The 14,655-nt window shown below is 42.0% G+C and overlaps 1 protein-coding gene across 3 annotated transcripts in view; it reads left to right on the plus strand.

The window, feature by feature from the left end:
• Nucleotides 1-7,525, plus strand: part of pdgfbb (platelet-derived growth factor beta polypeptide b) — a 20,103-nt gene extending 12,578 nt beyond the window's left edge. The window contains exons 4-9 of one of the 3 annotated variants that reach the window (XM_050069226.1): nucleotides 1,012-1,068; nucleotides 3,350-3,543; nucleotides 3,661-3,843; nucleotides 3,959-4,808; nucleotides 5,335-5,485; nucleotides 5,642-7,525. In XM_050069226.1, the coding sequence (XP_049925183.1) occupies nucleotides 1,012-1,068; nucleotides 3,350-3,543; nucleotides 3,661-3,843; nucleotides 3,959-4,808; nucleotides 5,335-5,468 (1,418 nt within the window). In that variant the 3' untranslated portion in view covers nucleotides 5,469-5,485; nucleotides 5,642-7,525. The remainder of the gene's footprint in view (nucleotides 1-1,011; nucleotides 1,069-3,349; nucleotides 3,544-3,660; nucleotides 3,844-3,958; nucleotides 4,809-5,334; nucleotides 5,486-5,641) is intronic. The other 2 variants (XM_050069227.1, XM_050069228.1) reach the window with 2 other exon arrangements.
• The last annotated feature ends 7,130 nt before the right edge of the window (nucleotides 7,526-14,655 follow it).

The following is a 14,655-nucleotide window of genomic DNA, read 5'->3' on the forward strand; positions in this document are numbered from 1 at the left end:
TTCAAAAAATTCAAAATGGCGGAAAATCTATATAAACGGAAGTTATGGGTTCTTGAGGCAAATGTAATGTGTTCCTCATTAGGAGAGGCATCTCTGTGCAAAGTTTCACGTCTCTACGACATACAGGGCATGAGAAATGCCCATTCAAAGTTTGCAATTTCAATCGGTTGCTATAGCGCCCCCCTTTGGCCAATTGGTGTAATATTGCTTCATTGGCATCCTCCCATGACCCTCTACCACTGTGCCAAATTTCACATGGATTGACCAAGTCAGACAGACAGAGTTTTCGTCATTATATAGTAAGATCATATACCTAACTCTCACCAATAACGCTGTTTCAACCTAAAACACTGGTGGGATCCTTAATTTTCTACATCTGGAGCTCATTTATTACAAATTCATTAAAAATACATTTTGGCTGTTTAGAGTATGGTTATGCTATAATACCAAGGCAGAAAGTCTAAAATATAAAGACAACCTGCTCTTCATCATCAGTGTGTTACCACATACAGTGTTATCAGTACATGTACACATAAGAAAGTTATACGACCTTTGGGCTCATGAGTATCTGTTCAAAATAAAGTACAACATAATTTTGATATCAATAAAAAATGGCACATGAATAACAATATGACGGCCAGTGATGCACAAACTCAATAATATACAATACACAATATGATTTATGTTGAGATGTTTTCTCGTGAATGCCGACTTGAGATGATACTTTAATGCCAGGCAATTGTAATAAGAGTTCATTAAATAAACTGTGTGAGTGGCAATGCAATGATGAACTGAAAACTAACATGACACCAATAAGTGGCTGCTCCTCTAACCTAATTGTGACTTGTAAACATCGCAGTAATAAAACCAACTCGGACAAACAAATGGAGAAACAATGGAGCTCTTGAGCTCATGTTTTATCACTATACACGCAGAGGGCGCTGAAAGCCTTAGAATAAAGTTTACTGTACATCCAAGTCAAATGTGTGTGTGTTTATTGTTTTGTCTCAGATGAGGAGGACGCGACTTCTGCAGCCAATGGAGGTCACAGACTACCAAGGAGCCTCGGTGAGCTGAGCCCCCTCCTTCCTTTTTACTCAGTGTAATTAGAGAGACTGGTTTCTTGTTGGACTTGTAGATATCTTTAATTAAAATTGCTATAAGTCACATTATGGATATGTTTGCTTTTAATTCTTTCAAGTCAAAAAGCAATCGCTGATGTCGACATTTGCTATCACTCCTACTGATTAAATGTTAAAAGGGTTTGCCACTGACATGGAGGATTCCTGATTTTCCTCATGAATGTAAAAGTACTTTATCCTCATTAGTGGAGGACTGGTTGTTTTCCCTGCGTCTTCCTGGGAGCTGATTGATGTGACAAGTATGGCTTTAGTGACACGGTAAAATTCTTCCCATTAACCTTTTTCTCCGCCATCATGATAAAGCAGATGTCTGAATTACCAGACAGCAATCTACAAGAGTTGGGGTGACTTTGTTGGATTCCCTCTAGCATGAGGAGATACTAATGGGCCTAAATTAATCATCATTCACACAAGGCCTAATATCTTGGATGTGTCCTTATATGTTCCAACAGAACAGCGCAATTCAACAGTGAATTTCTGTGAGGCAAAGTGGAATTAAATTCCTCTGTGTTTCTGTGTAACAGAGCAATACAATACAATAATCCACTCAAGTCTGACTGGGAGAAGTTGTAGCACATCAGCTCATTTAAAATGCATGAGTTTCACATTATAATCAGCCTGCGTGTTTGTGCTCTGCAACACCTAGAAACAGGCTTTAGTGGATGTTACACTGGAGAGCTGCATAAGTCACAGCCAGTGTTGTATAAAATGGTGAATTGGGCTTCAATGGTGAGAGCCTCTTATCACACTTAATACACATGCAAACAAGCTGGATGAGTCACTGTGGATGAATGAGTGAGCTTAATGGAATTGACAGGAATTAGGCTTCTCATATTTGTGCTCTTCTTTTAGCAACTTGGGAGGGTTTCTGTGGGAAATCATGAGGAGTCCCATGTGCATTTCATTTTTTTTGTCCTTTACTTATTGATTCAACAAACACAAAGGGAAGGGGTTTTCCAAAGTCAGTGGTTAGTTGTCTTAACAGTCACACAGAGTAAATAATAATTATAATAATAATTTTTAGAATGCTTAATACAAAATCCTAACACAAATCAAACCAGTCATACTCACACTCATGGATGGATGAGTAAATCTGGCACAGGTCTAGGGGCACAACAAACACAAAGAGTCACAAAAAAGCCACAAATAGATACAAAACAACCACAAAGAGATGCAAATGAACCCCAAAGACATAAAACAGAAAAAAACAACAACTTGAAAGAGACACAAAACATCCAAAAAGCAACATAAAGACACTCCAAAGAGATGCACACTGACCAAAACACTTGCCAAAACAGATATGAAAAGATGCTTTAGACTAAAGACACAAAACAACCACAAAGAAATAAACAAATGACTAAAACTAATTAAACAAATTACCAAAAAACCTGCAAAAACAATTATTAGGGGATGCGAATTAACATCATGACTCAAAACAACAACAAAACAGCCACAAAGAGACACAAAACAACTACAAAGAGATGCAAAATGACCAAAAGACCGGCCACAACAACCATGAAGAGGCACAGATTGACATGAAGGCACTAAACAACCACAAAGAGACACAAAACACCCACAAAGAGACACAAAACAACCACAAAGAGACACAAAACAACCACAAAAAACACAAAACAACCCCAAAGAGACACAAAACAACCACAAAGAGACACAAAACACCCACAGAGACACAAAACAACCACTAAGAGACACAAAACAACCACAAAGAGACACAAAACACCCACAAAGAGACACAAGACATACATAAAGAAACATAAAACAACCACAAAGAGTTACAAAACAACAACAAAGAGACACAAAACAACCACAAAAACACAAAACAACCACAAAGAGACACAAAACAACCACAAAGAGACACAAAACACCCACAAAGACACAGAAAACAACCACAAAGAGAAACAAAAGAACCACAAAGAGACAGAAAACAACCACAAAGACACACAAAAGAACCACAAAGACACACAAAACAACCACAGAGACACACAAAAGAACCACAAAGACACACAAAACAACCACAAAGAGACACAAAACAACTACAAAATGACCAATAGACCCACCAAAACAAGAAACGCAAATCAACATGAAGTCACAAAACATTCTCAAAGAGACAAATGACTTGTGTCTGTGCTCAGGAGCTTGTTGTTTCATAATCCGTCCATGCTCACACTCAGTCATGTCTCATCCCTCAGATGCCCAGCCAGCTCAGCAGGCTTTGTGTAAAGTTCGTACAGAGGTGGTCGAGGTCACCAGGGCGATGTTGGACCGCAGCAACGCTAACTTCCTGTTGTGGCCACCCTGCGTGGAGGTGCAGCGCTGCTCTGGCTGCTGCAACACCAAGAGCCTGCAGTGTGTCCCTCACGTCACACACACCAGATACTTGCAGGTAAACAACCACACACACAGAAATTAACAGTACACAAATGTCTAAAAACACACATCAACAACATCCTGGAAAGGCTGTTTGTGTAACACTCCAATCCACTGTTATCAACCTCACCAGGTCATGAAGATAGAGTACGTCAACAAAAGACCAACTTACGCCAAAGCAGTGGTGTCTGTGGTTGATCATGTGGAGTGCCGATGTCAGCCCACTCCACGTCCTCCTGTGCCCAAGAAAAAATCATCTCGCAGACAGCATAACCACCAGCATCGAAACCAGACACTCAGCCAAGGACACGGACAGGTACAGTGTGAATGTTGTTTGTTATACTGTCAGGGCAGTGCATTACCGCTTCACTTCTTCCATTGTTTACTTTATATTTAGCTGATTTGCATTTTGTTTAATTTTATTGTAAAAGGTCAAGATGCACTCAAAGGATGAACTCCATCAGTGGGATGAGCTGAAGCAGAACCAGAGGGCCCACCTGGAGGACCTCCTGGAGCAGCACTGGAGCCCCAGAGGAGACACCTTCACTCAGCCTGGTGAGGGGTACAGTTTGGCTGGGGAGGACACATCTCGCTCTGGAGAGGCTGTACTGTTTGCTCCACACTGGGCACATAACGCCACCAGGCTCCTTGGGACTAAAGACCAAACTGAGAATGTGGCGAATGTGGATGGGAGGAATGGTCAGATCTCGGATGGCAACAAGACTGTTTCCTCAGTGGATAATGTTGGTGTTGAGGTGAAAAACAAGTTGGTGGAAGGTGAAGATGGGTTGCTGCTCAACAATACTGAAGGGAAAGTTAATGATGCAAACAGGAGCAGGGACGAAGGCACACAAACACACAGGCCACCACGGCAAGAAGACAAAACCAAACTTTCAAAGAGCCACACTAGTGGTTCCTCTCACCCTGCTACTCAGATTCCTCAAGCCGAGTTCAGTCCTACTGAGGCGCCCAGTCAGAGAGTCGTGAGCAGGTTCCGACCAACCAAAGAGCCGAATCCAGAGCCTCGAGAGCAGGCAAGACGGAGAGACAATGAGACTCCAGATGAGGTGAGGATATTACAGACAGAGGAGGAGAAACTGGAGCAGGAGAGAAAAGAGCTTCTGCTTCTCCACAAGAGGCTGGACCAAGAGAAGGAGATACTGAGACAGCAGCAGATGAAACGTGAAGAGGAGGAAAGGCAGAGAGGAAAGGAAACGGATAGTCAGCATCACCAGCATGGTAAACACCATCATCATCTGCAAACAACCACACAGAAACCAGGTAAGAGACATGTTTGAGAACTATGAACTGATAAAAATACAAAGAAGAGCCTGTTCTTATTCCTTGGCCGTCAAATAGTGATGCTTTGTCATGCCCCTCGGTGTGTGACACCAAAAGCACCCTTTGGTATCTCCATGAGACTCACTAACTACCTCCAGCGTAAACCCACCCTTTGCAAGATTTGATACTCAGAGCAACTGATGTAGTTTAAAGGGTGAGAAAGTTTGTGTAGGGTCGGTGGGAGGGGTAGTAGATGGTAGGGGTGTGGGAGAAAATTGATACAGCTTAGCATCACAATATTTTTATGTGGCAATATTGTAAGGTACAATATTGTATTGTAGGGTGAATTTAGCATGGGTATCACACGCCAAGGGAATGAGAAAGCGTCGCTATTTGATGACCTGGGATGAGAAAGTGGATTGTATATTTTTAACTCAAGGATTTTCGCAGTAACACAAAGCCACAAGAAAAAAACAAACAGATTTTTAGTATTTTTTTTAGTAATATGTAAATCCTTTTCTGGCAGCAACAACATCTACGACTACCACACGGCAGCCATCAGCTCCAGCAGGCCCCAGACCTCCAGCCCGTCCAAAGAAAAGGAGGAGGAAGAATCGCAAACAAATCAGCAAGGCAGCTATGAGAGCGATGCTAATGTAAACCTAAAATAAAGCGAGGTGAGTTCACCGAATATTTAGATAATAAAGGAAAATAAATCAATCAGTTTTGAATAACCGTGAATAATATTGCTATTTACTGATTAATAATGCATTTTGTTTTAGTCACCAGCATGTAAGGGGTTTAAAGTATGTCTTCCTGTGTTTTCCCTTCAGGGACACAAAGTGAACTCAGTGTATTTCGTGGATCCAGAGGTGAAGCAGAGTGACTCCCTTCATATAAGTATTTATTCACTTGTCAGTAACCTGGTTGTCCTGTGAGATCTCCTCCGTAACACTACTAATGACTGTCTGGTGAACCTGTAACTACACCTGTGTGGAATAAGAGGAGGGTAAGAAGAAAATGGAATATAAATAAAAGGTGGACCTTGTCAAGAGAACGCTTTCCTCTACAACGACAGTTGCTGGTATGAAGTAACAAGTCGCACCCAAAGACTGATAAGTTGTGTGCGAGCACAGCACCTGTGGGGCACTGAAACTGCATCGCAGCTGTGGAAAAAAAGTGCAATTTCAAAACTCTTCTTGAAACCTTGTTTTGATATCAACAGAGAGAAACTGCACTTATATGTTGACAGAAGCGAGTCTATATGGGGTTTAAATGGCAAAGTTTGTTGCTAAAGACTGAACCACAGTCAGTCTGGACTACAAAGCGCATCTGGTGGAAAAATGGACATTCAAATGGACATAACTCTTTGTGTCACTGAAGAATCTGTTGTGTTGTAATTGGATGAACACAGAGACAATCATCAATGGACTGCAACAACAAGCAATGTTGACTAAACTGAGCAGTATTTCCGCGTTGGATAGAACTACATACTGAAGGTCTCAGTGTTGGGAAGACGAAGCTGTGTAGATTTACCGTACCAAGGCCTGATATCATTTATTAGCTTTGTAAAACAGTGGTGGTCTCTCTTTAACCATATTTAATATTTAACTCATTGCAAACACTGGAATTACACAGATGTGATTAGAGGACAAAAACATCAAATGTTGCATTTCAAAATCTCATCACAGGTGTGAAGAAAAAGGTGCTATCTGAAGACGAGGTGATAGCGTTACACCTGTGAGCTGACGTTGTACTATATTTCTTATTTATTTATCTCTGCCGTTACTGTGGATTAACTTTTTATTCAACTACTGCAAACAAGATGTGGTCGAGATATGTAACGATGCTTCATGATGGCTGGGTGGTTCGAACAGAAAGACAGGTTTTTAAAAGATCAGAACCTTCTGTGTCCTCCCAGGGTCATGCTGTGTTTAACCTCTATGTCAAATGTGCATTTGTTTTGTATGCCAAAGTGTGTGGTGTAGTGTGTGTGTGGGCTTGTGCCTGCACCTACACTTCTGTCATGCATCTCAGTACTCACGTAGAAGCATTTATCTGTTTCTCTCTTTGATAAAGACACGTCTCCCTTCCACTGAAACAATCACATTCCTTCTAAACTCTGGGAGGAAAGGAAAGAAACTCCTACTTACAGTACAACACATTTTTCTTCAAGTGCCCCCACTGTATTTGTTTCATTAATCTACAACACATTGTTTTTGACATTTCATTTAAGTAGATCAAAAGTCACTTAAAGAGCCAGCAAGAATCCAAACATTGCAAATGTAGATAATGTATTTGTGTCCCTTGTATTTCCATTAGTACATTTAGAAATACTGGTGATGCTATTTGTGTCCAATAATCCATAATCAGCCAAACATCTTAAGTTATTGAAAAACATGGCTTGTACATTCCTCGTGCCAACTTACAACTGTTACTGATTGTGTCTGTTTTATTGTAAAATATGATAAGAAACAGAATGTTTGTGATAACTTTGCCACCTAATGCTATTTTCATATGGATATAAGAAGCTAATGTGTTTAAATCTACTTTGTTTTGTGTTTTCATTTTCACCAGTTTTCCACGAATTAGCTTCCATAAGGCCAAAGTTTTGTTAAACTCTAACTGGGCCGACAGTGAATGAGCAACAGACAAATAAAGCAGAGCTGGTTTTAATGCTAGTGCATCATAAGGTTGTACATATGCACAGCAGTGCTTTGAGTTAAATGTTAACATTGGCACGCTAACATACTGATGCTAAGCAGGTGTGGTTTTTATTATCTTTAGCATCTTAGTTTAGCACGTAGCATGCTAACATGTGCTAATTAGTACCAAACACAAAGAACAGATGAGTTGGGTTGCCATTAGTTTTGCAGGTTATTTAGTCAGAAACCTTTGTGCAAACCATGGATAGATTACTTTGCATGTTGTTATGCAGCAGATTAGGGCTGTGCAATTATGGAAAAAAATCATAATCATGATTATTTTGGTCAAGATTGAAATCACGATTATGCAAACGATTATGCGGCGCACGTGATGACTAACATTGTTTACACGACGGCATGTCATTTCTGTCTCTACATGGTCGCACGTTTACAATTCTGCTTTGCTCTGTATCGCGCACAGTGGAGTTCAGCCCCGATGCGCACACACACACACAGACCAACCTCTCTTGCTCTCCCTCTGCCATTTTCCATACGCTGTTTTTGAAATCACCTGCCCCTCGCATCATTCGTAGTTCACCTCCTTGACTGGCTTGTGGAGTGAGAGGAGGGGAGGGGGTGGTATTGCGCATGCGTGGCTTCCGTAGAAGACAAAATAACATCTCCAGGTGTCCGTGACCAAAAATCGTTTACCCTCGATTTCAGTAAATTTGAAATCGTTTGACCTCAAAATCATAATCGCGATCACCAGACGATTGATAGCACAGCACTACAGCGGATATGTTGGAACTTTATATTTCAACTTCGTTGTGGTTAACCACGTGGTTATGATTAGGAAAAGATCATGTTTTGGCTTAAAATACCTGGTTTGGGGGCACAATGCTGGCTGGAAAAGCAGTGATATCTCCGTGAAAAACAATTGCTTTTCATGCCTAAATAGCTGCTAGAAACATGGCGATGGGCCACCACAAAACACTCATGTTTGCTGCCTAAAAAGCCGTGGAAACACAGCAATGACTCCCGAAATAATAAACAGTTATGTTGTTTATTGTGGTCAGCACCTCTGGAGGCGTCTTGCCAAGGTTACGTGCCATCCACCATACCTTCCAGCTTTCACCTTCAGAAATGTGTTAATGTAAGGTATTCGTAGTTTGCAGAAACATACAATGCCAACATTTGCGTCTTTTGATTGGGCTCATTCCCAAAGTGATTTAAATTCACCCTGAGGGTCACATAAATGTGTTTTAGACCTGAGGAAGCCCTAAAACAAATTTAATGGAAATCCATCAAATCAAATGACATTTAAGCAAAATCCAAAAATGTCAACCTCACGGTGTTGCTGGAGGTAAAGTCAGGAGATCATCTGAGTCATTAGGATTCATCCTCTAAACATGAATGTCTGTCCCAAATTTCATGACAATTTATTCAACAACTGAGATAGTTCAGTCTGAACCAAAGCAGAAAACAGACTTTTTTTTTTTAAACTCCAAACTCTTTAAGGAAGGATAAAGCCTGACTTTTTTATGACACCGTGAACTCTCTGACTTTCTTACCCCCTTGTGAACCCAGGTGGATTTATTTACTAAGCCTGTTTGGCATATTGCGTCTACACAGAGCATCTGCAGCTCTCCGGAGACATCACATTGACTCCTTAAATTCACACTGCCTGGTATTGAGCGTTAGTCCCAGTGATGCGCAATGAGGTTTGCTCTATCTGAGACAAGAGGGAGAGTAAAGAAAGAGTGGGGGCTGATGTGCTGTAGGTGAACTCTGGCACACACACTCTTTGTGGTTAGTTTTTCACATTTACCCACTTGACTCTTGGCTGTAAAAACTCCCCATCTCAGCAGCCATCTGCACAGTTATGTCTGCTAATTATCGAGTCAAGAAGTCATCTGCTCCACTGTCTAAATGAAATCATACGAGGAATGGCTTTGAAGCAGAATAAATGTCAGATTTAAACCATGTTTAGAGTAAACGGGCGTTTACTTACATGTATGCAGTCGTAATTATGGTCCTCACACATTTAGGACTTAAGGAGCCACGTTCTTGGTCTCGACTTGATATAATTTCCATGAATCACCAGGTCTGATGTCTGCACCAAATGACAATTTTGCAGAAAGCTGCTAGCATCAGCGTCTCACCCTTAATCCCCCTGTACATGACTCCTAAAATTCAGTGTGTATTCTGCTATTCATGTATTACTTCCCGTTGCCTTACTGTCAGTCTCACACAGACATACTACTTCTAAACAGCACACCACCTCCAAATTCAGCATCGAGGTGGGATGCCTGTTTTTCCGCGGGTGTCCCAGCAGGTCCCCACCCCCGCTGACTTCAAACAGGAGCGGGAAAGAGAAGTGCGTGGAGGCTTGTTGACTGTGACAAACACACACAGGGGTCAACCACCATGACAGCGTGGGAGGGTCTCCGAGGGACCAGAGACTGTGACTAAAGACGTGAGATGGTTCATAGCTCACTGGCTGACCTTAAAGAAAGATATGGCTTGTTGGGTCTCAACAACACAGTTACCTGACCAGCAAACAACATAATGACCCACTGAGACAGAACCTGACGAACAATTTAACAAAGACCAAACTGGTTTAGAACCATGACCCAACCATAATCACCAGTTAAAGCCTGTTGCATAATATCAATTGTGTTAGGATTCATTGGTGGAGTACACTGGTGCCTTTCCTGACGTCATGGGGACACAAGTCACACAGTCACATTGTGGGGACTCATTTCACGTTTGGGAACAAACATTGTGTCCTCAAAGGTTTGACCTTTTGTTAAGGTTAGGATAAGGGTTTGGGGAATGCACATAGTGGTTATGATCAGGGTCAGGGTAAGTCTCTAGAGAATTAAAGAATGCATTGTCCTCCTAAGTGATGGAAACGAGTTTATGTGTGTGAAATCAGGCACTGAAACATGTGGTGGGCCTCTGGGAATGTGCATCCATGCAGAACAGCAGCAGCTTCAACATCACTTAATAAAAAGCCTATTTAAGGTCTATTCTTCTCTCTAATCTCGTGTATCGGAGGGTGGGGGCACCTACCATTTTTGATAATGTCAAAATGCATATTTTTAGACATCAATGAGAACACACCACTGTTATCTCAATAAAACACTGCCCCTGCTTCACGTCTTCATGAGCAAAAGAGCTGTATAGTCATAGGAAATAGTGAAAAGATCATTAATTCCTTCAAAGTCAATAAAATGGAAAAGGCCTTATCGGCTTATGCAAGCTACCAGCCAATTTCAACCAATGATATCACAACATCCATCCATCAGTTAATGTGCAAGTTCTAGCTGGACAGAGCTAGTTAGCAAGCTAGCAAGAGCATGATACCTCAGTGTGTCCCCGTTTCCCCAAAATACTGTGGTTACGGGCTGCGGGCTGAATTTATGGTGGTGGTGAGGACGTTTCCAGTTACCTCTCTGTCACTTCTGCAAAATTTGTGTTAAATTTGGTCCGTGTACTTCGAGGCCATTCGTTTTTCATTTCGATAAAACAAATTGAAACACGGACAACCAACCATTATCCGTTTTTTGTTTTGAAATGACCAAACGAAAAAGGAAAAAAACGATCCGTCTCCCGTTTTTTATTTGATAATAAAGAAAAGAAAAACGGAAAACAAATCGTTAGCCGTTATCCGATTTAATTTGGGAATTTAAAAAGACCCCGTGGGAAACTCCTTTCTCTATTTTTTGTTCGTTTCTTCTCTGTGACCAGTAAGTTGCATTCATGTGGTGTCGGAATAATCGGAAAAATGACTTAACGACTGGGAAAATACACATGAACGCCCGCTCATGTCAGAAAAACAACTCAGAGATAATTTTGGAACAGGAGTTGCCGACTTGACTGAAATTGACGTCACTTTCACAGAAAACTGGTGGATGAAAAGGAACGTTTGGTCCATGGCAATAAAACTTTATTAATTCACGTATTGCATATCATTTTTGCGGACATGTAATGTGTAATGTGATAGCCGTTGAGTGTAGAGTGACCTAGCATAACATGTCAAAGCAATATTCTAGTAGTTATAGGAAATGTACACGCTCTGTATGTACATTTCATGACCAGGTCCATGCACCAATCTTCCACACACACACACACACACACACACACACACACGCGCGGCAGGTTGACGCCCTCTGATGACGCTCCTTCTCGTCCTCTGAAAAAAAAAGTGGTGGCTCGCTCATGGTGAAAAATAGAGAAAGGAGTTTCCCACAGGGTTTTTCTTAAATTCTAAAATTAAATCAGATAACGGATAACAGATAATGGATAACGATTCGTTTTCCGTTTTTTTTTCTTTATTATCAAATAAAAAAACGGGAGACGGATCATTTTTTTCCTTTTTTGTTTGGTCATTTCATAACAAAAAACGGATAATGGTTGGTTTTCCGTGTTTCAATTTGTTATTTCGAAACAAAAAACGAATGGCCGCAAAGTACATGGACCAAATTTAGGCTCTTATTTCAACTCTAAACTCTAAACCCGCCCACTTTCAGCAGTCCAATCTGATTTAAATCTTTTTTGTAACTGTACACCAATCAAAAAATTTGTTTCACGGGCAAATACATCGCTGTACGGAAGACAAAGACGCTCTAATTCCTGTTTCACAGGGACTTTAAACTGTCATGTTGTGAATGGTGGTAGTTTCTACTGAGCTAGAGCGTGTGAGTTTATATGATCACCCATCTGTGGTATCAAAAGGATGATTTGGTTTATGAGGACAGGTTTCAGACCTTTAAAATCTGCCCTGACAAGCTGCCTTCGAAGACACAACTGTCTGTGTTTGGGTATGACCTGAATTCCCTGATGTACAGTAGCGAGGAAACAGGAGGCCTTTGAACAGGAGGTTACACAAGCATCCGTGTGGCGCCACGCACTCCCTACACCTTCCAGCGCTTTTATTTTCCTGTTTTTATGTACGACAAAGGACAGGGACATGCTGTACACAGATGACCACATGACCACCCTGTCATCAAGCACATACACATTCACTCTGGTCAACCTTTGTCCTTCATTTTCTCTCTGCACTGATGCAGATCAATATGAATCTGTCACTCGTTCATATACACACTCACTCTCTCAAAGCACCCTGTCCTTCCAGTGAACAATAGCCGACAGACGGAGACTGTGAGGAATGTCACTGTTTTGTGGTGCATCTGAAAAATCCAGGAATGCTGGGAAAACCCACCGTCCCTTCTCCTTCCACTACCATGGTCAAGGCCATATAAAGGAGTGGGTTAACGTCTTCGCGGGCATCATGACTCAGTCGTTGTGTGTCAAACTGCTCCTCAAGCCTCAACAGACAGGAAGTTGTACCTAGCGATGGGCTGAAAACACAGGAAGTTGATATCAGCATGCCTGGAATTCCAGCATTGTGTTCTCTCTACAGAGACAAGAAAGACTTATGCATTGCTTATATGTTAACAATATCAAGCTATTAGTAATTCTGCATTGCAACCGCACACACGTATGTACACCGTTTGTATTACACACTTGCAGTTGCCTCCAGAAACTGATAGACCTGAATGCTCTGCACAGCCCTGTGAGGCTCGACAGATGTGCAGATAAACAGAGCAATAAATTAGATAATAATGAGAATATGCATCTCCGTGCATGTGAGTGAGACAGAGAGACTCTAGTTATACAGTTTTGCAAACGCAGTGATAAACACCTTCTGTACATGGACCTACATGTCTAAACTGAAAATGCTGCACCTGTTAAAACTTAATATGCACCCTTTGAAATTCACCTAAATTCACCTAAAATGCCAGTCCAAAGCATACCCGAAGTAAATTGAAAGCTGTTCTGGCTCCAGTTTTAGCACGTGTACATGTATGGTCTCATTACAGGTGCAATGGGGAGGCAAAAGCAAGACAACCCCCAGAAAGGGAACGGTTTTACATGTGGTGGCCGCAGACAGTTGCTCTCTCCTTATCCTTCCTGCAGATTCTTCTCTAGTTTTGTCTTCTGCTAGCGTCCTTGTCACTACTGGTAGCATAAGGCGGTACCTGCAGCCCAATCAGGTTGCACAGGTAGTCCAGCTCCTCCAAGATTAGTGATGGGATTTCTCGTTCACTTGTGAGAGCCGGTTCTTTGGCTCTAGTTCACTTTGAAGAGCCGGTTCAAAGATGCGGTTCGTTCGTTGTTTTTTTTTGTTTTTTTTGTGTGTGGGGGGGTGTTAGTGGGTTCAGTGACGAATCGCATTGCTGATTTATCGCATCATGTGATCTGGATATTGTGACGTGGACCCAGAATAGACTCCGCGGATATAAAGTTTGGTGTAGCCATAGCAACGCCCTTTATAATCAACAAGCCTGTCAATACAAGCAAGTGCTAGCGGATAGTGGGTTAGCTTCCTACCGTGGGGGGTCATCAACATGACGTGAATAAAGTGTCACGGTCACGTGCACACAAACATTCAGTCCAGAACATGTCCTGTTCGTACCAGAATAACCAACAACCTCCCCCTATCCCAAAACACCCCCAAAACGCTCTCTATAACAAGTTTATAGTCTAACTTGTCAGACTTGTTCCAGTGTGTCCGAACTGCATGCTGGGTAACATGCAAACTAGACAAACAAAGAAATTAGGAACTGGCTCGTTTACTCTAAAGAGCCGGTTCACTTGTTCACTTCAAAGAACCGGTTCAAAGACTCGACTCGTTCACGAATGTCACATCACAATCCAAGATGGCTCATCCATACGTGCAGTAGCAAGAAGGTTTGCTTTGTCACCCAGTACAGTCTCAAGAGCATGGAGAAGGGCATCAACCAAGCACCAGGACCGCTATCTGCTCCTTTGTGTGAGGAGGAACAGGAGGAGCACTGCCAGAGCCCTACAACATGACCTCCAGCAGGCTACTGGTGTGCATGTTTCTGACCACACTGTCAGAAACAGACTCCATGAGGGTGGCATGAGGGCCCCACGTCCTCTAGTGGGACCCGTGCTCACAGCCCAGCACTGTACAGCTCCACTGGCATTCACCAGAGAACACCAGAATTGGCAGGTCCACCATTGGTGCCCCAGGTTCACACTGAGCACATGTGATAGGTGTGAAAGAGTCTGGAGACACCATGGTGAACGTTATGCTGCCTGTAACATCATCCAGCATGTCTGGTTTGGTGGTGGGTCAGTGATGGTCTGGGGAGGCATATCCTTGGAGG

Source organism: Epinephelus moara, chromosome 18, assembly GCF_006386435.1.
Source record: "Epinephelus moara isolate mb chromosome 18, YSFRI_EMoa_1.0, whole genome shotgun sequence".
In the NCBI taxonomy this organism is placed as follows: domain Eukaryota; kingdom Metazoa; phylum Chordata; class Actinopteri; order Perciformes; family Serranidae; genus Epinephelus; species Epinephelus moara.